The following is a 25272-nucleotide window of genomic DNA, read 5'->3' on the forward strand; positions in this document are numbered from 1 at the left end:
GACGGGGGGGTGCAGGGGGTGAGACCACCAGACGGGGGGGGTGCAGGGGGTGAGAGCACCAGACGGGGGGGGTGCAGGGGGTGAGAGCACCAGACGGGGGGGTGCAGGGGGTGAGAGCACCAGACGGGGGGGTGCAGGGGCTGAGACCACCAGACGGGGGGGTGCAGGGGGTGAGACCACCAGACGGGGGGGTGCAGGGGCTGAGACCACCAGACGGGGGGGGTGCAGGGGCTGAGACCACCAGACGGGGGGGTGCAGGGGCTGAGACCACCAGACGGGGGGGTGCAGGGGCTGAGACCACCAGACGGGGGGGTGCAGGGGCTGAGACCACCAGACGGGGGGGTGCAGGGGCTGAGAGCACCAGACGGGGGGGTGCAGGGGCTGAGACCACCAGACCGAGGGGGTGAGAGCACCAGACGGGGGGTGCAGGGGCTGAGACCACCAGACGGGGGGGTGCAGGGGCTGAGACCACCAGACGGGGGGGTGCAGGGGCTGAGACCACCAGACGGGGGGGTGCAGGGGCTGAGACCACCAGACGGGGGGGTGCAGGGGCTGAGACCACCAGACGGGGGGGTGCAGGGGCTGAGACCACCAGACGGGGGGGTGCAGGGGCTGAGACCACCAGACGGGGGGGTGCAGGGGCTGAGACCACCAGACGGGGGGGTGCAGGGGCTGAGACCACCAGACGGGGGGGTGCAGGGGCTGAGACCACCAGACGGGGGGGTGCAGGGGCTGAGACCACCAGACGGGGGGGTGCAGGGCTGAGACCACCAGACGGGGGGTGCAGGGGCTGAGACCACCAGACGGGGGGGTGCAGGGGCTGAGACCACCAGACGGGGGGGTGCAGGGGCTGAGACCACCAGACGGGGGGGTGCAGGGGCTGAGACCACCAGACGGGGGGGTGCAGGGGCTGAGAGCACCAGACGGGGGGGTGCAGGGGCTGAGACCACCAGACGGGGGGGTGCAGGGGCTGAGACCACCAGACGGGGGGGTGCAGGGGGTGAGACCACCAGACGGGGGGGGTGCAGGGGCTGAGACCACCAGACGGGGGGGTGCAGGGGCTGAGACCACCAGACGGGGGGGTGCAGGGGGTGAGACCACCAGACGGGGGGGTGCAGGGGGGTGAGACCACCAGACGGGGGGGTGCAGGGGCTGAGACCACCAGACGGGGGGGTGCAGGGGCTGAGACCACCAGACGGGGGGGTGCAGGGGGTGAGACCACCAGACGGGGGGGTGCAGGGGGTGAGACCACCAGACGGGGGGGTGCAGGGGGTGAGAGCACCAGGCGGGGGGGGTGCAGGGGGTGAGAGCACCAGGCGGGGGGGGTGCAGGGGCTGAGACCACCAGACGGGGGGGGTGCAGGGGCTGAGACCACCAGACGGGGGGGGGTGCAGGGGCTGAGACCACCAGACGGGGGGGGTGCAGGGGCTGAGACCACCAGACGGGGGGGTGCAGGGGGTGAGAGCACCAGACGGGGGGGTGCAGGGGCTGAGACCACCAGACGGGGGGGTGCAGGGGGTGAGACCACCAGACGGGGGGGGTGCAGGGGCTGAGACCACCAGACGGGGGGGTGCAGGGGGTGAGACCACCAGACGGGGGGGTGCAGGGGGTGAGACCACCAGACGGGGGGGTGCAGGGGCTGAGACCACCAGACGGGGGGGTGCAGGGGGTGAGACCACCAGACGGGGGGGTGCAGGGGCTGAGACCACCAGACGGGGGGGTGCAGGGGGTGAGACCACCAGACGGGGGGTGCAGGGGCTGAGACCACCAGACGGGGGGGTGCAGGGGATGAGACCACCAGACGGGGGGGTGCAGGGGCTGAGAGCACCAGACGGGGGGGTGCAGGGGCTGAGACCACCAGACCCACTCTCTTGTGCTATAAGGTAAGGCCTAAATCCCAGTGGCCAGAGGTGCCTCTGCTGACGTCATACCCTTGTGACCAGAAGGGGCGGGTCCTCCGCCAACAGGTGATACCAGGAAGATACATTATTCTTTCCAGTCCCCGTGGACATGGAGCTGATTATAATAGAAGGCCTGTGGCTAAGCCCCCAAATAGTGGGGTGCAGGGGGCGAAGTCCCCCCTTGCATTTAGTATAGTGGACGGGAGGAAAGATCACCACGCCCACTAACCACACCGGTCACGCCCACCAACCAAGTTACGCCTTCTATGCGCTGGGATTTAGCTACACATCGCTACGCCCACTAACAAGATGGTCACGCCCACTAACCTGGAAGATGCCTATACAGTCGAGGCTCAACTATGGGTTGATACAGGCCAATCAGATGCGTCCCACGTGATTGGCGGTGCCGGATCCTCCGCCCATGTCATCTTGACGCTCTATTTTCCTGACACGTAACCTCATTGGCTGTTCTCACTCGCTCTGTGCAGTGATTGGCTGTATCACTTCCTTTCAGAAGTCTCTCCTTTTTCACTTGATTCGTTGCGAAAACTGACCTGCGTCCCTTTGATTGGCTGTTGCGTCATATATTCTGGTGCTGATAGGATGGAAAAGGATCGCACATCACATGTGATTGGCTTATTGTCATCTTTGGTTTCCTGTCTGTAGGTGGTGGCCGCCGCCATCTTGCTGTCAGTTCCTGTAGAAGCCGCTCCCGTTTCGCTCATGGCTGCCCGGCTCCCAGCCTGTGTGGTGGACTGCGGCACCGGGTACGTCTACATGTACTCTGCAGCCCAAGGGCGCGGCGACGGGGGCATTGTTAGGGGGCGGGGGCGAACGGCTCGGTCACTGTAGTGGTGCGGGGTCTCCTTTTCCCGGGGCGGGCGGGCCCCCCTCGTTGTGGTGTGGGCGCCCCCGCGTCCTGTGGTTAGGTTTGGGGGGGGGGGCGTGTTTCTCTTCTTAGCGCAGGTCTTGTTGTTTCTGCATGTCGGTGGCCGCCCCCGTGGTTGGGTGTGGGGGGGCGGGGGGCGTGTTTCTCTTAGCGCAGGTCTTGTGGTTCCTGCATGTTGGTGGCAGCCCCCGTGGTTGGGTGTGGGGGGGGGTGGGGCGTGTTTCTCTTAGCGCAGGTCTTGTGGTTTCTGCATGTTGGTGGCAGCCCCGTGGTTGGGTGTGGGGGGGCGGGGGGCGTGTTTCTCTTCTTAGCGCAGGTCTTGTGGTTTCTGCATGTCGGTGGCCGCCCCCGTGGTTGGGTGTGGGGGGGCGGGGGGCGTGTTTCTCTTAGCGCAGGTCTTGTGGTTTCTGCATGTTGGTGGCAGCCCCCGTGGTTGGGTGTGGGGGGGCGGGGGGCGTGTTTCTCTTCTTAGCGCAGGTCTTGTGGTTTCTGCATGTTGGTGGCAGCCCCCATGGTTGGGTGTGGGGGGGGCGGGGGGCGTGTTTTCTCTTCTTAGCGCAGGTCTTGTGGTTTCTGCATGTTGGTGGCAGCCCCCGTGGTTGGGTGTGGGGGGGCGGGGGGCGTGTTTCTCTTCTTAGCGCAGGTCTTGTGGTTTCTGCATGTTGGTGGCAGCCCCCCGTGGTTGGGTGTGGGGGGGCGGGGGGCGTGTTTCTCTTCTTAGCGCAGGTCTTGTGGTTTCTGCATGTTGGTGGCCGCCCCCGTGGTTGGGTGTGGGGGGGGCGGGGGCGTGTTTCTCTTCTTAGCGCAGGTCTTGTGGTTCCTGCATGTTGGTGGCAGCCCCCATGGTTGGGTGTGGGGGGGCGGGGGGCGTGTTTCTCTTAGCGCAGGTCTTGTGGTTTCTGCATGTTGGTGGCAGCCCCCGTGGTTGGGTGTGGGGGGGCGGGGGGCGTGTTTCTCTTCTTAGCGCAGGTCTTGTGGTTACTGCATGTTGGTGGCCGCCCCCGTGGTTGGGTGTGGGGGGGCGGGGGGCGTGTTTCTCTTAGCGCAGGTCTTGTGGTTTCTGCATGTTGGTGGCAGCCCCCGTGGTTGGGTGTGGGGGGGCGGGGGGCGTGTTTCTCTTCTTAGCGCAGGTCTTGTGGTTTCTGCATGTCGGTGGCCGCCCCCGTGGTTGGGTGTGGGGGGGCGGGGGGCGTGTTTCTCTTCTTAGCGCAGGTCTTGTGGTTTCTGCATGTCGGTGGCCGCCCCCGTGGTTGGGTGTGGGGGGGCGGGGGCGTGTTTCTCTTCTTAGCGCAGGTCTTGTGGTTTCTGCATGTCGGTGGCCGCCCCCGTGGTTGGGTGTGGGGGGGCGGGGGGCGTGTTTCTCTTAGCGCAGGTCTTGTGGTTTCTGCATGTTGGTGGCAGCCCCCGTGGTTGGGTGTGGGGGGGCGGGGGGCGTGTTTCTCTTCTTAGCGCAGGTCTTGTGGTTTCTGCATGTTGGTGGCAGCCCCCGTGGTTGGGTGTGGGGGGGGCGGGGGCGTGTTTCTCTTCTTAGCGCAGGTCTTGTGGTTACTGCATGTTGGTGGCCGCCCCCGTGGTTGGGTGTGGGGGGGCGGGGGGCGTGTTTCTCTTCTTAGCGCAGGTCTTGTGGTTTCTGCATGTTGGTGGCAGCCCCCGTGGTTGGGTGTTGGGGGCGTGTTTCTCTTCTTAGCGCAGGTCTTGTGGTTACTGCATGTTGGTGGCCGCCCCCGTGGTTGGGTGTGTGGGGCGTGTTTCTCTTCTTAGCGCAGGTCTTGTGGTTACTGCATGTTGGTGGCCGCCCCCGTGGTTGGGTGTGTGGGGCGTGTTTCTCTTCTTAGCGCAGGTCTTGTGGTTACTGCATGTTGGTGGCAGCCCCCGTGGTTGGGTGTGGGGGGGCGGGGGGCGTGTTTCTCTTCTTAGCGCAGGTCTTGTGGTTTCTGCATGTTGGTGGCCGCCCCCGTGGTTGGGTGTGGGGGGGCGGGGGGCGTGTTTCTCTTAGCGCAGGTCTTGTGGTTTCTGCATGTTGGTGGCAGCCCCCGTGGTTGGGTGTGGGGGGGCGGGGGGCGTGTTTCTCTTCTTAGCGCAGGTCTTGTGGTTTCTGCATGTTGGTGGCAGCCCCCGTGGTTGGGTGTGGGGGGGGCGGGGGGCGTGTTTCTCTTCTTAGCGCAGGTCTTGTGGTTACTGCATGTTGGTGGCCGCCCCCGTGGTTGGGTGTGGGGGGGCGGGGGGCGTGTTTCTCTTCTTAGCGCAGGTCTTGTGTTTCTGCATGTTGGTGGCAGCCCCGTGGTTGGGTGTTGGGGGCGTGTTTCTCTTCTTAGCGCAGGTCTTGTGGTTACTGCATGTTGGTGGCCGCCCCCGTGGTTGGGTGTGTGGGGCGTGTTTCTCTTCTTAGCGCAGGTCTTGTGGTTCCTGCATGTTGGTGGCCGCCCCCATGGTTGGGTGTTGGGGGCGTGTTTCTCTTCTTAGCGCAGGTCTTGTGGTTTCTGCATGTTGGTGGCAGCCCCCATGGTTGGGTGTTGGGGGCGTGTTTCTCTTCTTAGCGCAGGTCTTGTGGTTTCTGCATGTTGGTGGCAGCCCCCGTGGTTGGGTGTGGGGGGGGCGGGGGGCGTGTTTCTCTTCTTAGCGCAGGTCTTGTGGTTTCTGCATGTTGGTGGCAGCCCCCGTGGTTGGGTGTGGGGGGGGGCAGGGGGCGTGTTTCTCTTCTTAGCGCAGGTCTTGTGGTTACTGCATGTTGGTGGCCGCCCCCGTGGTTGGGTGTGTGGGGCGTGTTTCTCTTCTTAGCGCAGGTCTTGTGGTTTCTGCATGTTGGTGGCAGCCCCCGTGGTTGGGTGTTGGGGGCGTGTTTCTCTTCTTAGCGCAGGTCTTGTGGTTTCTGCATGTTGGTGGCAGCCCCCATGGTTGGGTGTTGGGGGCGTGTTTCTCTTCTTAGCGCAGGTCTTGTGGTTTCTGCATGTTGGTGGCAGCCCCCATGGTTGGGTGTTGGGGGCGTGTTAGCGCAGGTCTTGTGGTTTCTGCATGTCGGTGGCCGCCCCCGTGGTTGGGTGTGGGGGGGGCGGGGGGCGTGTTTCTCTTCTTAGCGCAGGTCTTGTGGTTTCTGCATGTTGGTGGCCGCCCCCGTGGTTGGGTGTGGGGGGGCGTGTTTCTCTTCTTAGCGCAGGTCTTGTGGTTTCTGCATGTCGGTGGCCGCCCCCGTGGTTGGGGGGTGGCTGTTGGGCGTGTTTCTCTTAGCGCAGGTCTTGTGGTTCCTGCATGTCGGTGGCCGCCCCCGTGGTTGGGTGTGGGGGGGGCGTGTTTCTCTTCTTAGCGCAGGTCTTGTGGTTCCTGCATGTCGGTGGCCGCCCCCGTGGTTGGGGGGGGCTGTTGGGCGTGTTTCTCTTAGCGCAGGTCTTGTTGTTTCTGCATGTCGGTGGCCGCCCCTGTGGTTGGGTGTGGGGGGGCGGGGGGCGTGTTTCTCTTCTTAGCGCAGGTCTTGTGGTTCCTGCATGTTGGTGGCCGCCCCCGTGGTTGGGTGTGGGGGGCGTGTTTCTCTTCTTAGCGCAGGTCTTGTGGTTTCTGCATGTTGGTGGCCGCCCCCGTGGTTGGGTGTGGGGGAGCGTGTTTCTCCTCTTTAGCGCAGGTCTTGTGGTTCCTGCATGTTGGTGGCCGCCCCCGTGGTTGGGGGGGGGGCTGTTGGGCGTGTTTCTCTTAGCGCAGGATTTGTGGTTTCTGCATGTCGGTGGCCGCCCCCGTGGTTGGGTGTGGGGGGGTGGGGGGCGTGTTTCTCCTCTTAGCTCAGGTCTTGTGGTTCCTGCATGTTGGTGGCCGCCCCCGTGGTTGGGGGGCGGTGTTGCTGTGGGGCGTGTTTCTCTTCTTAGCGCAGGTCTTGTAATTACTGCATGTCGGTGGCCGCCCCCGCGTCCCGTGGTTGGGGGGGGGGGGGGCGTGTTTCTCTTCTTAGCGCAGGTCTTGTGGTTACTGCATGTCGGTGGCCGCCCCCGTGGTTGGGGGGGGGGGGGCGTGTTTCTCTTCTTAGCGCAGGTCTTGTGGTTTCTGCATGTCGGTGGCCGCCCCCGTGGTTGGGGGGGGGGGCGTGTTTCTCTTCTTAGCGCAGGTCTTGTGGTTTCTGCATGTCGGTGGCCGCCCCCGTGGTTGGGGGGGGTGGGGGCGTGTTTCTCTTCTTAGCGCAGGTCTTGTGGTTTCTGCATGTCGGTGGCCGCCCCCGTGGTTGGGTGTGGGGGGGGTGGGGGCGTGTTTCTCTTCTTAGCGCAGGTCTTGTGGTTACTGCATGTCGGTGGCCGCCCCAGTGGTTGGGGGGGGTGGGGCGTGTTTCTCTTCTTAGCGCAGGTCTTGTGGTTTCTGCATGTCGGTGGCCGTCCCCGTGGTTGGGGGTGGGGCGTGTTTCTCTTCTTAGCGCAGGTCTTGTGGTTTCTGCATGTCGGTGGCCGTCCCCGTGGTTGGGGGTGGGGCGTGTTTCTCTTCTTAGCGCAGGTCTTGTGGTGCCTGCGTGTCGGTGGCCGCCCCCGTGGTTGGGTGTGGGGGGGCGGGGGCGTGTTTCTCTTCTTAGCGCAGGTCTTGTGGTTTCTGCATGTCGGTGGCCGTCCCCGTGGTTGGGGGTGGGGCGTGTTTCTCCTCTTAGCGCAGGTCTTGTGGTGCCTGCGTGTCGGTGGCCGCCCCCGTGGTTGGGGGTGGGGCGTGTTTCTCTTCTTAGCGCAGGTCTTGTGGTTTCTGCATGTCGGTGGCCGCCCCCGTGGTTGGGGGGGGTGGGGCGTGTTTCTCTTCTTAGCGCAGGTCTTGTGGTGCCTGCGTGTCGGTGGCCGCCCCCGTGGTTGGGTGTGGGGGGGCGGGGGGCGTGTTTCTCTTCTTAGCGCAGGTCTTGTGGTTTCTGCATGTCGGTGGCCGTCCCCGTGGTTGGGGGTGGGGCGTGTTTCTCCTCTTAGCGCAGGTCTTGTGGTGCCTGCGTGTCGGTGGCCGCCCCCGTGGTTGGGGGTGGGGCGTGTTTCTCTTCTTAGCGCAGGTCTTGTGGTTTCTGCATGTCGGTGGCCGTCCCCGTGGTTGGGGGTGGGGCGTGTTTCTCTTCTTAGCGCAGGTCTTGTGGTGCCTGCGTGTCGGTGGCCGCCCCCCGTGGTTGGGGGGGGGGGGGGCGTGTTTCTCTTCTTAGCGCAGGTCTTGTGGTGCCTGCGTGTCGGTGGCCGCCCCCGTGGTTGGGTGTGGGGGGGCGGGGGCGTGTTTCTCTTCTTAGCGCAGGTCTTGTGGTTTCTGCATGTCGGTGGCCGTCCCCGTGGTTGGGGGTGGGGCGTGTTTCTCCTCTTAGCGCAGGTCTTGTGGTGCCTGCGTGTCGGTGGCCGCCCCCGTGGTTGGGGGGGGGGGGGGGCGTGTTTCTCTTCTTAGCGCAGGTCTTGTGGTGCCTGCGTGTCGGTGGCCGCCCCCCGTGGTTGGGTGTGGGGGGGGCGGGGGCGTGTTTCTCTTCTTAGCGCAGGTCTTGTGGTTTCTGCATGTCGGTGGCCGTCCCCCGTGGTTGGGGGTGGGGCGTGTTTCTCCTCTTAGCGCAGGTCTTGTGGTGCCTGCGTGTCGGTGGCCGCCCCAGTGGTTGGGGGTGGGGCGTGTTTCTCCTCTTAGCGCAGGTCTTGTGGTGCCTGCGTGTCGGTGGCCGCCCCCGTGGTTGGGGGTGGGGGCGTGTTTCTCTTCTTAGCGCAGGTCTTGTGGTTTCTGCATGTCGGTGGCCGTCCCCGTGGTTGGTGGGGGGGGGGCGTGTTTCTCTTCTTAGCGCAGGTCTTGTGGTGCCTGCGTGTCGGTGGCCGCCCCCGTGGTTGGGGGGTGTTGCTGTGGGGCGTTTCTCTTCTTTGCGCAGGTTTTGTCTTGCGTCCCCTTCAGGCTGACATTCCTTGTCGCGTCTCCTTTTCCTTCCAGATACACGAAGCTCGGATACGCCGGGAACACTGAGCCCCAGTTCATTATCCCATCATGTGAGTATGGTCCCGCGCCCCCTTCTGTCACACCGCCGCATTGATTCATGTCAGTCCACGACACAGCCACCGGGGGTCAGGCACAAGCCTTGAGGCTCTGTGTGCACGCCTGTGTCCCCTGCACAGTGTATGAAGATTGTGCATAATCCGTGCGCACGTTGCCTTTTACCACACAGGGTTTTGCTGCTGCCGAATCGCTGCGTTCTAAAAAGCGGCAGTCACTTCTTCTCCCGTGCGCTGTCTATGGCGGGGGCTGCATCCAGGGCGCAGGACATCGGCTTTTCACTGCATTCATTACGCAGTGTTTCTGCAGCGATATGAAGCGCACATGTGCTGTCACATCACTGCATAATATTCAGCAGGGACAGGACGCAACGTGCGCACACAGCCTGACCGTGATCCTCCAGGAGCTGAACCAGTCACCTGTGAGGGAGACCAACTCCTCCACCCCCATCGTCCCAAGAATGGATGAGGCTGCTGATGTTTAAACTAAGGCTGCTTTCACACATCCGGTTTTTCCTGTGCGGCACAATACGGCGCTTTGCAGAAAAAACGCAACCATATTTTTTTGCCGCCGATTGCGGGTTTTTTTGCATAGACTTACATTAGTGCCGTATTGTGCCGCATGGGCTTGCGTTCCGTCTGGTTTTTGCCGCATGCGGCAGATTTAGCCGATGCGGCGGCCGGATTGAACGTTGCCTGGCACGTTTTTTTTTTGTTTTTTTTGTCTGGCAAAAAAAAAAACGCATCGCGCCACATCCAGCCGATGCAGCGCAATTTGTAATGCATGCCTATGGACGCCGCATGCGGCGTCCTGCGGCAAAAACCGCATCCGGCCTCCGCATGCGTTTTTTTTTTTTTCACTGCGCATGCTCAGTAACGTGCCGCAAGACAGGCCGCATGTCAAAAACTTATGCAAAGGATGCAGTATTGTCGCCGCATCCGTTGCATAGGTTTTAGTCGGATTGGCCGGCTCTGCTAAAACCGGAGGTGTGAAAGCAGCCGAGTGTCTCTGTGTGTCTCTGTGTGTCTCTGTGTGTCTCTGTGTGTCTCTGTGTGTCTCTGTGTGTCTCTGTGTGTCTCTGTGTGTCTCTGTGTGTCTCTGTAAATTAGCAAATTATCAAAAAGTTAACAGGGATCTATTCCTATATATTATATAGAGTCATTACACACAAAGGGATCTATTCCTATATATTATATAGAGTCATTACACACAAAGGGATCTATTCCTATATATTATATAGAGTCATTACACACAAAGGGATCTATTCCTATATATTATATAGTCATTACACACAAAGGGATCTATTCCTATATATTATATAGAGTCATTACACACAGGGGGATCTATTCCTATATATTATATAGAGTCATTACACACAGGGATCTATTCCTATATATTATATAGAGTCATTACACACAGAGGGATCTATTCCTATATATTATATAGAGTCATTACACACAGAGGGATCTATTCCTATATATTATATAGAGTCATTACACACAGAGGGATCTATTCCTATATATTATATAGAGTCATTACACACAGGGATCTATTCCTATATATTATATAGAGTCATTACACACAGAGGGATCTATTCCTATATATTATATAGTCATTACACACAGAGGGATCTATTCCTATATATTATATAGTCATTACACACAGAGGGATCTATTCCTATATATTATATAGTCATTACACACAGAGGGATCTATTCCTATATATTATATAGTCATTACACACAGAGGGGTCTATTCCTATATATTATATAGAGTCATTACACACAGAGGGGTCTATTCCTATATATTATATAGAGTCATTACACACAGAGGGGTCTATTCCTATATATTATATAGAGTCATTACACACAGAGGGATCTATTCCTATATATTATATAGAGTCATTACACACAGAGGGATCTATTCCTATATATTATATAGAGTCATTACACACAGAGGGATCTATGTCAGGTGTTTATTTTTGGTAATGTTGATGATTGTGGCTTACAGACAATGAAAACCCAAAAGTCATTATCTCAGAAAATTAGAATATTATGAGACAAAGTGACAAATTATTTAAAACTCAATGTTGGCGCCTACTGAAGTCTGTACAGTAAATGCCTCAATACAGAGGCATAGATCCCTCTGTGTGTAATGACTCTATATAATATATAGGAATAGACCCCTCTGTGTGTAATGACTCTATATAATATATAGGAATAGATCCCTCTGTGTGTAATGACTATATAATATATAGGAATAGATCCCTCTGTGTGTAATGACTATATAATATATAGGAATAGATCCCTCTGTGTGTAATGACTCTATATAATATATAGGAATAGATCCCTCTGTGTGTAATGGCTCTATATAACATATATAGGAATAGATCGCTCTGTGTGTAATGACTCTATATAATATATAGGAATAGATCCCTCTGTGTGTAATGACTATATAATATATAGGAATAGATCCCTCTGTGTGTAATGACTCTATATAATATATAGGAATAGATCCCTCTGTGTGTAATGGCTCTATATAACATATATAGGAATAGATTCCTCTGTGTGTAATGACTCTATATAATATATACCGTGTTTCCCCGATAGTAAGACGTAGTGGGGGTTTTGGGGGGTCGGCTAATGTAAGACGTAGTAAAAATGTATTTATGTATTTTCTTCTTTACAGTACAGTTACAGCGGCCGAGCGCTCAGCTGAGAGCTGACACATGCCGGCGGCTACCGAGAAATGTTGAAATGTTGCAGTAATGTTGTCCGTGGTCCATCAGGACCATGGACAACATACAAAATCACGCAGCCTCAGTGCCCTCATGTGCAGCCGCTGGTGGTTAAGTTTCCTTAACTTGCGGTACACTTAGAGCGCAATCGCGGCAAGTCCCCATACGGTACATTGCATGGAGACTTGCTGCGATTGTGTTATAAGGGGGTGTGTTATAAGACGCCGAATATTATGGAAGAGGTAGAGAATCTCCTCATAAAGCAAATTGATAAAGCAATGAGTCTCGGAGAGGTAATTATTATGGGGGACTTTAACTATCCTGATATAAATTGGGGAGCAGAAACTTCCAGTTCCAGCAAAGGAAATAGATTTTTGATAACAATGAAAGATAATTACCTTTCACAAATGGTACAGGACCCCACAAGAGGGGGAGCACTACTAGACCTTGTACTAACCAATAGGCCAGACCGCATATCAAATATACAAGTTGGGGGTTACTTGGGGAATAGTGATCACAAAATAATAAGTTTTCATGTATTCTTTAGTAAGATGTCTAGTAGAGGGGCTACAAGGACACTAAACTTCAGGAAAGCAAATTTTAAACGGTTGAGAGATGATCTTAGTGCAATAAACTGGGATGATGTACTAAGTAATAAAAGTACACAAAGCAAATGGGAGACTTTTATGAGCATCCTGAATAGGGCTTGTGCAGAAAATATACCCTATGGGAACAAACATGCTAGAAATAGGAGGAAACCCCTGTGGCTAAATAGAGCTGTAAGGGAAGCAATAAAAGAAAAACAGAAAGCCTTAAAAGAATTAAAGAGGGTAGGTAGTGATGAGGCATTATATAATTATAGAAAATTAAATAAAATATGTGTGAGGCAAATCCCGGGATATGAAGATGAATTATGACTTCCAGTCATAATCGCTCATCACTCCCTGGCAGTGCCCCCCTCCCTTCTTGTCCTCAATGTCCAGCATCTGTGAAGGTGTCACATCCCATGGCCATCTCCTATGATATGGAAATTAGGTGATGTGGGAACAATGGACACAGGATGACTCCCTGCCGTGACCCTGTGGTAGGAGCTGCTATCTAATTAGCAAGCTTGGAAGTATCCAGACAGAACGACTCCAGTAAAAAATGGTTCATATCTCGCAAGCCATATTTCCGATAAATATGGCAACCATAAAAATGGTGTCTCCGCATGCGGACGATGCTGGCACACCCTTTTTATGGGAGCGGGAGCTTGGGAAATACCCCAGGCGTGATATCAGCCAATGGGGAACTAGTAGACAAGTCATGAGTCCTCTCATTCTGTAGCTAAATTCATAACTGTCACAATGAGAGCATTGGCGTCCGCCTACGACGCTCCCAGGCCAAGTTATGGCCATATTCCATGTTGTGGATTTTGTCCATAACTCCAGCCAGGGGTGGAGCAGTGCTCCCTCTGAGGTCACGAAGGTAGGAGGGGACCTGGATTTGCCCAGGTTGATAACCCTACTTCGGCCATTTTCCAGTGTTCTTTCGCTGGGGGTCACGTGCAGGAAACATCTGTGGGAGTTCCTAGAAACCTGGTCTACAGCGCCCCCCTGTGGCCAGACGCACAAGGTAACTGATTGAATTGCATACCTGTTTGTAAACCATGCTTTATCTGTAACTGTACTCTGACCTATGTATATTCTGTAGATTCCCTATTGTATATATTGTAGTTTCTAGTGTGCTTTAGGCTGATTAAATTATATAATTAATCTTGGGCTGTTCTGTTATCTCGATCTTGAATCCCACGTCTGTGTGTTCGGCTAATAGTTACCGTGAAGCGGTTGGTGGCAGCGAGTTGTGCCAAGGATTATTGTGGGGAGGCCAGTGAGATTCGGGGAGGTTTTATATATTCCGCCCGCGGAGGTCGGGGGAATATATACCCTACTCTCACTGGGGACCCTTCAATAATCGGCATAAGTAGTATAGCGGCCTCCCTGCTTATTGTCGGGCAATTCCATAATTGGCCTGACTATAAGAGGGACGCTAGAGAGCGCGTCACGTGCTCTGTCTGTCGGTCGGGAGGTATAAAGGAGGGGTGACCCCCCACTTGTTACCCCCCGATTGTGACGTACTGGTAGCCAGCGCGGGGGATTTCTGAGTGACCCCCCCGGTGGTTCGTGGCATAGCGGTGGGATCGAGATAATAGTGTGTGTGAGTGTGAGACCCATACTCCCAGACACTAAAGACTGCCTGCAGCAGCTGTGGCTGCTGGGGTCTTCAGACTAGCTCAACACTAGAGTGTCAGAGTGCAGATACTGTAAGGTGTGTGGAGGCATCGGGTGTCAGTTCTGTGTCAGTGACCAAAAGTCTGCAAGAATGGCTGATGGCACCAGGAGCAGAGCTATGCAACTGGCCAATGCTAAAGCAGGAGCCGAAGAGAGGGAGGACGGTGCTGTGGACAGTAATGAGGAGGTTGCCCACGAGTCCTCCAGGAGCTCGACGCCAGAAAACAGCTCTGCAGAGGACATTGCACAACCTGGCACTGCTGGACAAGATGAGGAGCAGCTCACCCAAGGGTCCTCAACGAGCCAGATGCCAGCCCTCCGCTCTGCAATGGACAGTGAATCACCTGGCTCTGCAGCGTGCCGCAGATCACCACTTGCCAATCCCTCCGGCCTGAGAGGTGCAGAGGCCCTCCTTCAAGCTGCCTTGGCCAGGCTTATGGCTGGAGACCGGGATACCTACGAGATACTCATGGCCGAGCGTGGGCGACAGGCAGCGCGTGACGCTGAGGCTGCGGAGCGGCAAGCAGCGTGTGACGCTGAGGCTGCGGAACGGCAAGCAGCGCGTGAGGCTGCGGAGCGGCAGGCAGCGCGTGAAGAGCGAGAGCGACAGGCAGACCGTGACTACCAGCTGCAGCTAGCTCAGCTCCGGCCCTCATCAGCCACATGTGACCTTCAAAACACCAAACTTCCAAAGGTCCGTGTTGAGGACTTCCCAGTGCTGGAGAAGGATGGAGACTTGGACTCTTTCCTGACTGCTTTTGAACGGACTTGCTTGCAGCACCATCTGGACAAGGATCAGTGGGCCAAATACCTGACCCCCCGTCTAAGGGGTAAGGCCCTGGATATCCTTGGGGACTTGCCTGCTGAGGCAGATCAGGGCTACGACACCATCAAGCGGGCCCTGATCCAACAGTACAACCTCACTCCAGAGTCCTACCGCAAGAAGTTCCGGACCCTGCAAAAGGGACCAAAGGACTCCTGGGCTGACCACCGGCGGGCACTTGCCCGAGCTGCCGACCACTGGACCCAAGGCCTGCAGCTTTCCACCGGACCGGAGATCCTGGACTTGTTCATCACGGAGCAACTCTTGTGGAACTGCCCTGAGGATCTCCGCCAGTTCATCCGAGACCAGAAGCCAAAGGGGTCCACGGCTACAGCTGCCCTGGCCGATGACTACACCAACAATCGGGCTCCTGAGGCCAGGAGAGCAGCCACCAGCAGCACCTGGAGAGGGGGTAAGATGAACTCTGCGACTGCCCCTAGACTGCAGGGGGTGTCCCCCTCAACTCCCCTCTCCAGGCCCGTGGCAGAACCAAGACGGTGCCACCAGTGCAACCTACCTGGACACTTCAAGGCCATGTGCCCTCAGCGTCCCAAGGCCCCGGCTCCGTCCCCGTCCCAAGGGCCGCCCAAGGTGTATTGTGTGGGTGGGGGTGGTGGTAGGTCCCTGGACAGCTTCCAACCTGTCACCGTCGGCCGGTCTGTGACCATAGGACTGCGAGACAGCGCCTCGGAGGTGACTCTGGTGCGGCCTGACATGGTGTCCCCCCAAGACTTGATCCCGGGAAAAACCCTCGCTGTCTCCGGGATTGGAGGCATTGACCCGGCGCTGCCTGTTGCTGACATTTATGTGGACTGGGGCGTGGGGTGAGGGAGGTGGGGGTAACTGATCGGATCCCTGCAAACGTGCTACTTGGGACAGATTTGGGGCAGATAACCTCCCAGTTTGGGCCCCCACCAAGGGCTGAACCTTCAGCCAGTACGGACATGACTCCTGACAATGTTAATGTGTTATCTATGAATGATGTGAGAGAGGGGGGAGTGAACTCTGATATTTCTGCTTGCACAGACACCATAGACACACACACAGCTGCAGCTGTGACAGGGGAGGGGGTCAGAGAAAGGTGTGACAATGCCTCTACAAGTAATCAGCCTGTGAGCTGGGATCTGCTGCCCTCTGCAGGGATAAGCAGAGAGCAGGGTGCTGCAGGGGGAGGACCAGTGTGTGGGGTGGGGGCTACCACAGCAAATGTGGGGTCCCCAGAGATTTCACAGCGGGGTTCTGTTGCTGCAGGAGGGGAACAGGCAGGTGAGATTGGGGCCGGTCCAGGAGCGGAAGTGCTCCCAGGTAAGATCTCGGTGCATGGTTCCCCCACAACCGGGGTGTCAGGAAGCCAGGTAGGTCTGCCTGAACCGGCGACTTGGTCAGGAACGGAGGAGGAGCAGGCACGACCCACGGTCGCAGCGGCTGTGGCCGCTGTCACCCGCAGTGGGAGTGCTGGAAGCCAAGGGGCCTCCCGGAGGTCCGATAGCTCTTCCCCTTCTGACCAAGTGGCAGCCGAGTCAGGTGGAGGCCAGGACACAGGTCCCGGGGTACTGACTGAAGATGTGACAGTCTCGTCGATTCTGGCCACATCTAGTCAGGGGTTTCAGGCAGCGTTAGAAGCTGACGACAGCCTGAAAGCTCTTAAGGAGCAGGCGGCACAGCCTCCCTCGGACTCGGACCCGGAGCGAGTGGTCTGGGACCAAGGACGGCTGTACCGGGCCACGGTCCAGCAGGGTTCACCGGAGGCGTGGCCCAGGGACCGACAGTTGGTGGTACCCTATCCGTTCCGGACGGAGTTGTTGCGGATCGCACATGAGATTCCGATGGCCGGACACCTAGGGATCGCTAAGACCAAGGCCAGGTTAAACCAGCATTTCTACTGGCCAAAAATGGGGGCCGATGTGGCTGCCTACTGCCGTTCGTGTGAAACCTGTCAGAGAGTGGGGAAGGCGGGGCCACGCCCCAAAGCCCCACTGGTATCTCTGCCCATCATCGATGAGCCTTTCAGGAGGGTGGCTGTGGATCTGGTCGGCCCGCTGGCCATCCCCAGCAGCTCCGGGAAACGCTTCATACTGACGGTAGTGGACTATGCCACCCGGTACCCAGAAGCAGTGGCCTTGTCGTCCATTCGGGCTGACAAGGTGGCCACCGCATTGCTGGAGATTTTCTCCCGAGTGGGTTTTCCCCAGGAAATGCTCACTGACCGGGGGACCCAATTCATGTCCCAGCTGATGGAGGCCCTCTGTAAGCAAGTCCAGGTGCGACATCTGGTGGCCAGCCCGTACCATCCACAGACTAATGGCCTGTGCGAGCGGTTTAATGGCACCTTAAAGCAGATGCTTAAGATGTTGGTCGACTCCCATGGGCGTGACTGGGAGCGGTATCTCCCACACCTGTTATTTGCTTACCGGGAGGTTCCACAGGCCTCAACAGGATTCTCACCGTTTGAGCTCCTGTACGGGCGACGTGTGCGGGGCCCCCTGGCTCTGGTGAAAGAGGCTTGGGAAGGGGATTTGGCCACCCCTGGAGTGTCGGTTATCGAGTATGTCATGCGCTTCCGGGACAAAATGCAGGCCTTGACGCAACTGGTACACGACAATATGGCTCAAGCCCAGGCCGATCAGAAGCGTTGGTACGACCAGAACGCTTGTGAGAGGACCTACCAAGTGGGTCAAAAGGTGTGGGTACTGGTCCCCGTACCACAGGACAAGCTTCAGGCAGCCTGGGAAGGCCCATACCTCGTGTACCAGCAGCTCAACCCTGTGACGTACCTGGTCACCCTGGACCCTGCCCGTGGAAGGCGGAAGCCCTTCCATGTGAACATGATGAAGGCACATCATGAGCGGGAGGCATGTGCGCTCCCCGTGTGCAACCTGCCCGAGGAGGGAGAAGCGGAAACCCTCTTGGATATGCTAGCCCAGGTTAGGGCAGGCGGATCCATGGAGGATGTGGAGGTTGGCCACCAGCTCTTGGAGGACCAACGGTCCCAGCTGTGGGCCACCCTCCTCCCCTTCCGGGGGTTGTTTACCAACCAGCCCGGAAGGACTGACTTGGCTGTCCATCACGTGGACACTGGGGATCATCCCCCGATCCGGCGTTCAGCATATCGGGTCTCCCTGGAGGTGCAGCAACACATGCGCCAGGAGATTGACGAGATGCTGAAGCTGGGGGTGATCCAGGCATCCAACAGCGCTTGGGCCTCGCCTGTAGTCCTCGTCCCTAAGAAGGACCGAACCACTCGGTTCTGCGTGGACTACAGGGGGCTCAATGCTGTCACGGTCGCCGATGCGTACCCAATGCCACGCATCGATGACCTGCTCGATCAGTTGGCCGGGGCTCAGTACCTGACCATCATGGACCTGAGCCGGGGATATTGGCAGATCCCCCTGACTCGCAAGGCCAGGGAACGCTCTGCCTTTATTACCCCATTTGGACTATACGAGTCCACGGTGATGCCATTCGGGATGAGGAATGCCCCTGCCACTTTCCAGCGGATGGTCAACACCCTGCTCAAGGGACTTGAAGGGTACGCGGCCGCGTACCTAGATGACATTGCCGTCTTCAGTCCCACCTGGGAGGACCACCTAGAGCATCTAGCACAGGTGCTCAGGCGGATCCACCGGGCAGGTTTGACCATCAAGCCGGGAAAGTGTCAGCTGGCCATGAGCGAGGTCCAGTACCTCGGTCACCGGGTAGGCGGGAGAACACTGAAGCCCGAGCCTGAGAAAGTGGAGGCCATCGCATCCTGGCCCACCCCCAGGACCAAGAAGCAGGTGATGTCCTTCTTGGGGACCGCTGGGTACTATAGGAGGTTTGTTCCATGCTATAGTAGCCTGGCAAAGCCCTTGACGGACCTCACCAAGAAGAAGCTGCCCTCTGCAGTCGATTGGACAGTGGACTGCGAGACAGCCTTCCAGGCCCTAAAGGACGCCCTGTCCAGCCCGCCCGTGCTACAGGCAGCCGACTTCACGCGGCCGTTTGTAGTACAGACCGACGCCAGTGACTTTGGCCTCGGTGCGGTGCTCAGCCAGGTGGACTCTGCGAGCCAAGAGCACCCAGTCTTGTACCTGAGCAGGAAGCTGTTACCAAGGGAAGTGGCCTATTCCACGATGGAGAAGGAGTGCCTGGCCATAGTGTGGGCCCTGCAGCGTCTGCAACCCTATCTATACGGGCGCCACTTCATCGTGGAGACGGACCACAATCCCCTCAGCTGGTTGCACACCGTCTCTGGGACGAATGGGCGATTGTTGCGATGGAGCCTTGCACTCCAGCAATACAACTTCACCATTCGCCACAAAAGGGGCCGTGACCACGGTAACGCAGACGGGCTGTCCCGACAAGGAGAGGTCGCGGACGGGCGCACGGGGGAACACCGGAGTGTGCTGCCCCCTAGCGCCCTCAAAAGGGGGGAGGTGTGAGGCAAATCCCGGGATATGAAGATGAATTATGACTTCCAGTCATAATCGCTCATCACTCCCTGGCAGTGCCCCCCTCCCTTCTTGTCCTCAATGTCCAGCATCTGTGAAGGTGTCAGATCCCATGGCCATCTCCTATGATATGGAAATTAGGTGATGTGGGAACAATGGACACAGGATGACTCCCTGCCGTGACCCTGTGGTAGGAGCTGCTATCTAATTAGCAAGCTTGGAAGTATCCAGACAGAACGACTCCAGTAAAAAATGGTTCATATCTCGCAAGCCATATTTCCGATAAATATGGCAACCATAAAAATGGTGTCTCCGCATGCGGACGATGCTGGCACACCCTTTTTATGGGAGCGGGAGCTTGGGAAATACCCCAGGCGTGATATCAGCCAATGGGGAACTAGTAGACAAGTCATGAGTCCTCTCATTCTGTAGCTAAATTCATAACTGTCACAATGAGAGCATTGGCGTCCGCCTACGACGCTCCCAGGCCAAGTTATGGCCATATTCCATGTTGTGGATTTTGTCCATAACTCCAGCCAGGGGTGGAGCAGTGCTCCCTCTGAGGTCACGAAGGTAGGAGGGGACCTGGATTTGCCCAGGTTGATAACCCTACTTCGGCCATTTTCCAGTGTTCTTTCGCTGGGGGTCACGTGCAGGAAACATCTGTGGGAGTTCCTAGAAACCTGGTCTACAGCGCCCCCCTGTGGCCAGACGCACAAGGTAACTGATTGAATTGCATACCTGTTTGTAAACCATGCTTTATCTGTAACTGTACTCTGACCTATGTATATTCTGTAGATTCCCTATTGTATATATTGTAGTTTCTAGTGTGCTTTAGGCTGATTAAATTATATAATTAATCTTGGGCTGTTCTGTTATCTCGATCTTGAATCCCACGTCTGTGTGTTCGGCTAATAGTTACCGTGAAGCGGTTGGTGGCAGCGAGTTGTGCCAAGGATTATTGTGGGGAGGCCAGTGAGATTCGGGGAGGTTTTATATATTCCGCCCGCGGAGGTCGGGGGAATATATACCCTACTCTCACTGGGGACCCTTCAATAATCGGCATAAGTAGTATAGCGGCCTCCTTGCTTATTGTCGGGCAATTCCATAATTGGCCTGACTATAAGAGGGACGCTAGAGAGCGCGTCACGTGCTCTGTCTGTCGGTCGGGAGGTATAAAGGAGGGGTGACCCCCCACTTGTTACCCCCCGATTGTGACGTACTGGTAGCCAGCGCGGGGGATTTCTGAGTGACCCCCCCCCCCCCGGTGGTTCGTGACAATATGTAAAAAGCAAGTTAAGTTAGCTAAGTTTGAGACAGAGAGACTCATTGCGAGAGAAAGTAAAAATAATCCTAAAATATTCTTTAACTACATAAACAGTAAAAAACTGAAAAGCGATAGTGTTGGCCCCCTTAAAAATAGTCTTGGTGAAATGGTGGAAGGGGATGAGGGTAAAGCCAACCTGCTGAATGACTTTTTTTTCTACGGTTTTTATACAAGAAAATGCCATGGCAGATGACATGACCAGTGATACCATAAATTCATCCTTGAATATTACCTGCTTAACCCAGCAGGAAGTACGCCGCCGCCTCGAAATCACTAAGGGTGACAAATCTCCGGGCCCGGATGGCTACACCCCAGAGTACTACAGGAATTGAGTTCTGTGATAGATAGACCATTATTTTTAATCTTCTCAGATTCCTTAATAACAGGGTCGGTACCGCAGGACTGGCGCATAGCAAATGTGGTGCCAATATTCAAAAAGGGGACAAAAACTGAGCCGGGAAATTATAGGCCGGTAAGTTTAACCTCTACGGTTGGTAAAATCCTTGAGGGTTTCTTGAGAGATGCTATACTGGAGTATCTCAAGAAAAATAACCTTATGACAGAGGATCAACATGGGTTTATGAGGGATCGATCCTGTCAAACTGATCAGCTTCTATGAAGAGGTAAGTTCAAGCCTGGAGCAGGGAAATGCAGTGGATGTTGTGTATATGGACTTTTCAAAAGCTTTTGATACGGTGCCACACAAAAGGCTGGTACATAAAATGAGAATAATGGGGATAGGGGAAAATATGTGTAACTGGGTTAAAAACTGGCTCAGTGATAGGAAACAAAGGGTGGTTATTAATGGTACGTACTCGGACTGGGTCTCAGTTCATAGTGGGGTACCACAGGGGTCAGTATTGGGCCCGCTTCTTTTCAACATATTTATAAATGACCTTGTTGGGGGCATGCGGAGTAGAATTTCAATATTTGCAGATGATACTAAACTCTGCAGGGTAATCAATACAGAGGAGGATAATTTTATATTACAGGGAGATTTATGTAAATTGGAGGATTGGGCTGAGAAGTGGCAATTGAAGTTTAATGTAGATAAATGTAGGGTCATGCACTTGGGTAGAGGAAATAACATTTATGATTATGTCCTTAATTGTAGAACACTGGGTAAAACAGACACAGAAAAAGACTTGGGTGTATGGGGGGATGGTAAACTTCACTTTAGTGGCCAGTGTCAGGCAGCTGCTGCCAGGGCTAATAAAATAATGGGATGTATTAAAAGAGGTAGAAGTGTTCATGAAAAAAATATAGTTCTACCTCTGTACAAGTCCCTAGTGCGACCGCACTTATATACTGTGTACAATTCTGGTCACCGATATATAAGAAGGACATAGCTGAACTGGAGAGGGTGCAGAGAAGACTACCAAGATTATTAGAGGAATGGGTGGGCTGCAATACCAAGACAGGAAAAACGAAGGCTTAGGGGGGATCTAATCACAATGTATAAATATATGAGGGGACAGTACAGAGACCTTTCCAAAGATCTTTTTACACCTAGGCCTGCGACTGGAACACGGGGGCATCCGCTACGTCTTGAGGAAAGAAGGTTTAATCATAATCACAGACGAGGATTCTTTACTGTACGAGCAGTGAGACTATGGAACTCTCTGCCGCATGATGTTGTAATGAGTGATTCACTACTAACATTTAAGCAGAGCCTGGATGCCTTTCCTGAAAAATGTAATATTAGCAGTTATGTATATTAGATTTTATGACTGGGTATTGATCCAGGGAACTAGTCTGATTGCCGGATGTGGACGAAGGAAGGACATTTTTCCCCATTGGAACTTGTTTGCCACATTGGGGTTTTTTTCCCTTCCTCTGGATCAACATGTTAGGCTACGGGTTGAACTAGATGGACTTAGAGTCTCCCTTCAACCTTAAAAACTATGATACTATGATTGCTGTGGGATTTTTTCCAATATAAGACATATCCTGAAAGTAAGACATAGTGGCACTTTTGGGGGTAAAAAGAATGTAAGACACTGTCTTACTTTCGGGGAAACACGGTAGGACCAGAGAGAGTAATCAGGCTGCAGTGGCCTTACAGTGCTGTGCAGCCTCTAGTGACCGTCTGCATCGTCCACAGGTATCGCCATAAAGGAGTCTGCCAAGGTCGGAGACCAAGCTCAGAGACGTCTGATGAAGGGCGTGGACGACCTGGACTTCTACATCGGAGATGAGGCAATAGATAAACCCACGTATGCCACAAAGGTATGATGTGTGCGGGCGCCGGTACTTCTCAGAGGCGACCTGAGCAGCACAACTTTATCACGTCAGCTCCTTGTCACCACTCCTCTTCACAGTGGCCGATCCGTCATGGCATCGTAGAGGACTGGGATCTCATGGAGCGATTCATGGAGCAAGTGATCTTCAAGTATCTACGAGCTGAGCCTGAAGACCACTACTTCCTCCTGGTGAGTAGATCTGAGCCGGCAGCGTTTTGTGGTCCTGCTGGGGGGCTCGGACCGGTGCCCCCTCTCCCCTCCTTGTTCTGTGATTCTCTTCTCTATGTAGACTGAACCACCTCTGAACACTCCAGAAAACAGGGAGTACACGGCTGAAATCATGTTTGAGTCCTTCAATGTCCCTGGCTTATATATAGCGGTTCAGGTGAGTGGGCTGGAGGTCCTGATGTGTGGTATGTCATCATTTTGGTGCACAGCCTAATCTCCAGTCGGCTTTTTCAGGCTGTACTTGCTTTGGCTGCTTCTTGGACGTCCAGACAAGTCGGTGAGCGCACACTGACCGGGACGGTTATCGACAGTGGTGATGGTGTGACGCATGTAATTCCGGTGGTGAGTACCTGCCAGCCCCTGGATGTCATGAGGAACATGGCTACTTGGTCCCTAGCGGCCAAGTCTTTCATACTTGTTCCGACCAGAATCCTTCTCATTTATGACTGTAAAGTGCACAACCTTTAACAAGAGGTTGAGGAGAACCCTGAGAGACCTCCAATAGAACCCACTAAAGGTGTGTGGAGACTAATGGTCACCATTCTGATCTTTCCCTGCAATTGTCTTAACAGTGCCCCATGAAGCCAGTGTCTTGCCCAGGTCTTGTGCCCGAGCAGACAATGGGTCCCTGTACACCCATCAGACGCTGTGTGGAATCGGTAAGGCTACTTTCACACATCCGGTTTGAGCTCTGCGGCTCAATCCGGCTGTGAAAACTATGCAACGGATGCGGCGAAAACACCGCATCCTTTGCATAAGTTTTTACATGCGGCCCGTCCGTTTTTTTCCGGTTGCGGCATGCTACTGAGCATGCGCAGTGGCAAAAACCGCATGCGGCGGCCGGATGCGGCGCGATGCGGTGTTTTTTGCCGGAGCAAAAAACGTTGCAGGGGACGTTCGATCCGGCCGCCGCATCGGCTAAATCTGCCGCATGCGGCCAAAACCGGACCGAACGCAAGCCCCTGCGGCACAATACGGCACTAATGTAAGTCTATGCAAAAAAAAACCGCAACCGGCGTTATAAAAGCCGGTTGCGGTTTTTCTGCAGAACGCCGTATTGTGCCGCAGAGCAAAAATCCGGATGTGTGAAAGCACCCTAAGTGCGGCTTCTCGCTGTAATGGCAGCGAGGTCTGAGCTCGGCTTGTCTGTGCCACACAGGCTGAAGGCTACGTCATCGGAAGCTGCATCAAGCACATCCCCATCGCTGGCCGGGACATCACCTACTTCATCCAGCAGCTCCTCCGAGACCGGGAAGTGGGAATCCCCCCGGAGCAGTCTCTGGAGACTGCCAAAGCTGTAAAGGTACAAGATGCTGTGTATCATCCCTCTGTCTACTAAAAGTACAATATCTTGGAAAAGTATTCATACAACTACATATTTTTTTATTCCACATTGCACCCACAAACTTTAAATGTATTTTATATAAAAAAAACAACACACAGAATAAAATGTATTTGTGACGTGTAAAGGAAATGGTACCTGAGGTTCTGATATTGTGACAGGCAGTAGTATTTCACCCCCGGAGTCAGTACTCTGTAGGATCACCTTCCTCTTGCATTTGTATTCAGCCCCTGGGTCATTGTCCTGCTTGAAGGTGAACCCCTAGTCTCCCGTCCTCTGCAGCCTCGAACAGGTTTTCCTGCAGGATTGCTATTGCCTATTTGGTGCCACCCATCACCTATGACCGGCTTCTCTGCCCCTGCTGGAGAAAAGACTCCCCTCAGCAGGATGCTGCCCTCACAATGTGTGAAGGTGGATATGGGGTTTTCAGGGTGACGTCCAAGGTTAGTTTCCACCACATTCAGCATTTTGCCCAGTTCGTAAAGAGCAAATTTGTGGAGTCTGGGACTAATAGTCATCCTGTGGACAGATTCTCCCCCTGAGCTGTAATCTCTGTGGCTCCTCCAGTGACCATGGACCTCTTGGCTGCTTCTCTCGTTAGTGCTCTCCTTCTTGGAAGTCAGTCTCGGTTGTACTGTACTTCCATTTTAGGATGATTGAACAGTGCTCTAAAATGTTCAGAGCTTGGACTATTTCTTTATAACCTAAGGCTGGTTTAACATCAGTGGTATTCTTCCGGATCCGGCACAAATGCGGTACAGTTCACTGGCATCGTGGCAAGCTCCAGTGGTCATGTAACCGGAGCATGGGACAGTATGTGACTGGCGTTTGCCACGATGCCTGTGAACTGTGTAGAACTGTACTTCATTTGTGCCAGATCCGGCAGTGCAGCAGAATAATGTTGATGTGCATTACACTGCCTTACACTGTTTTCCTCTTTATCCCTGAGCTGTATGCTGTGTTCGTTGGTTTTCATGATGCTGTTTGATCTCTGATCAGTCTGCTGGGTTCCTTAGTGTTGTGAATGTCATCCGATTGGGTGCTGGTGTGGAGCTCCCTCTGGTGGCCAGGAATGGTAATGAAGCTGAGTCTGAATCTGTGACACAAGCAGGTGTTGGAATTAATTAGGAATCCAGGCAG

The 25272-nt window shown here is 55.1% G+C and overlaps 2 protein-coding genes across 2 annotated transcripts in view; one reads left to right on the plus strand and one right to left on the minus strand.

Annotated features, from left to right (window-relative positions):
• The window catches only part of SLC35F5 (solute carrier family 35 member F5), a 197943-nt gene extending 195090 nt beyond the window's left edge, over positions 1-2853 (minus strand). The window contains exon 1 of the mRNA XM_075316960.1: positions 2229-2853. The gene's annotated coding sequence lies outside the window, so the exon portion shown is untranslated. The remainder of the gene's footprint in view (positions 1-2228) is intronic.
• ACTR3 (actin related protein 3) overlaps positions 2552-25272 on the plus strand; it is a 61581-nt gene continuing 38860 nt past the window's right edge. Inside the window, exons 1-7 of the mRNA XM_075316962.1 lie at positions 2552-2668; positions 8674-8729; positions 22424-22548; positions 22641-22751; positions 22852-22947; positions 23025-23132; positions 23950-24093. Coding sequence (XP_075173077.1) covers positions 2625-2668; positions 8674-8729; positions 22424-22548; positions 22641-22751; positions 22852-22947; positions 23025-23132; positions 23950-24093 — 684 coding nt within the window. The 5' untranslated portion in view covers positions 2552-2624. The remainder of the gene's footprint in view (positions 2669-8673; positions 8730-22423; positions 22549-22640; positions 22752-22851; positions 22948-23024; positions 23133-23949; positions 24094-25272) is intronic.

The sequence above is a fragment of the Anomaloglossus baeobatrachus genome, chromosome 7 (genome assembly GCF_048569485.1).
Source record: "Anomaloglossus baeobatrachus isolate aAnoBae1 chromosome 7, aAnoBae1.hap1, whole genome shotgun sequence".
NCBI lineage: Eukaryota > Metazoa > Chordata > Amphibia > Anura > Aromobatidae > Anomaloglossus > Anomaloglossus baeobatrachus.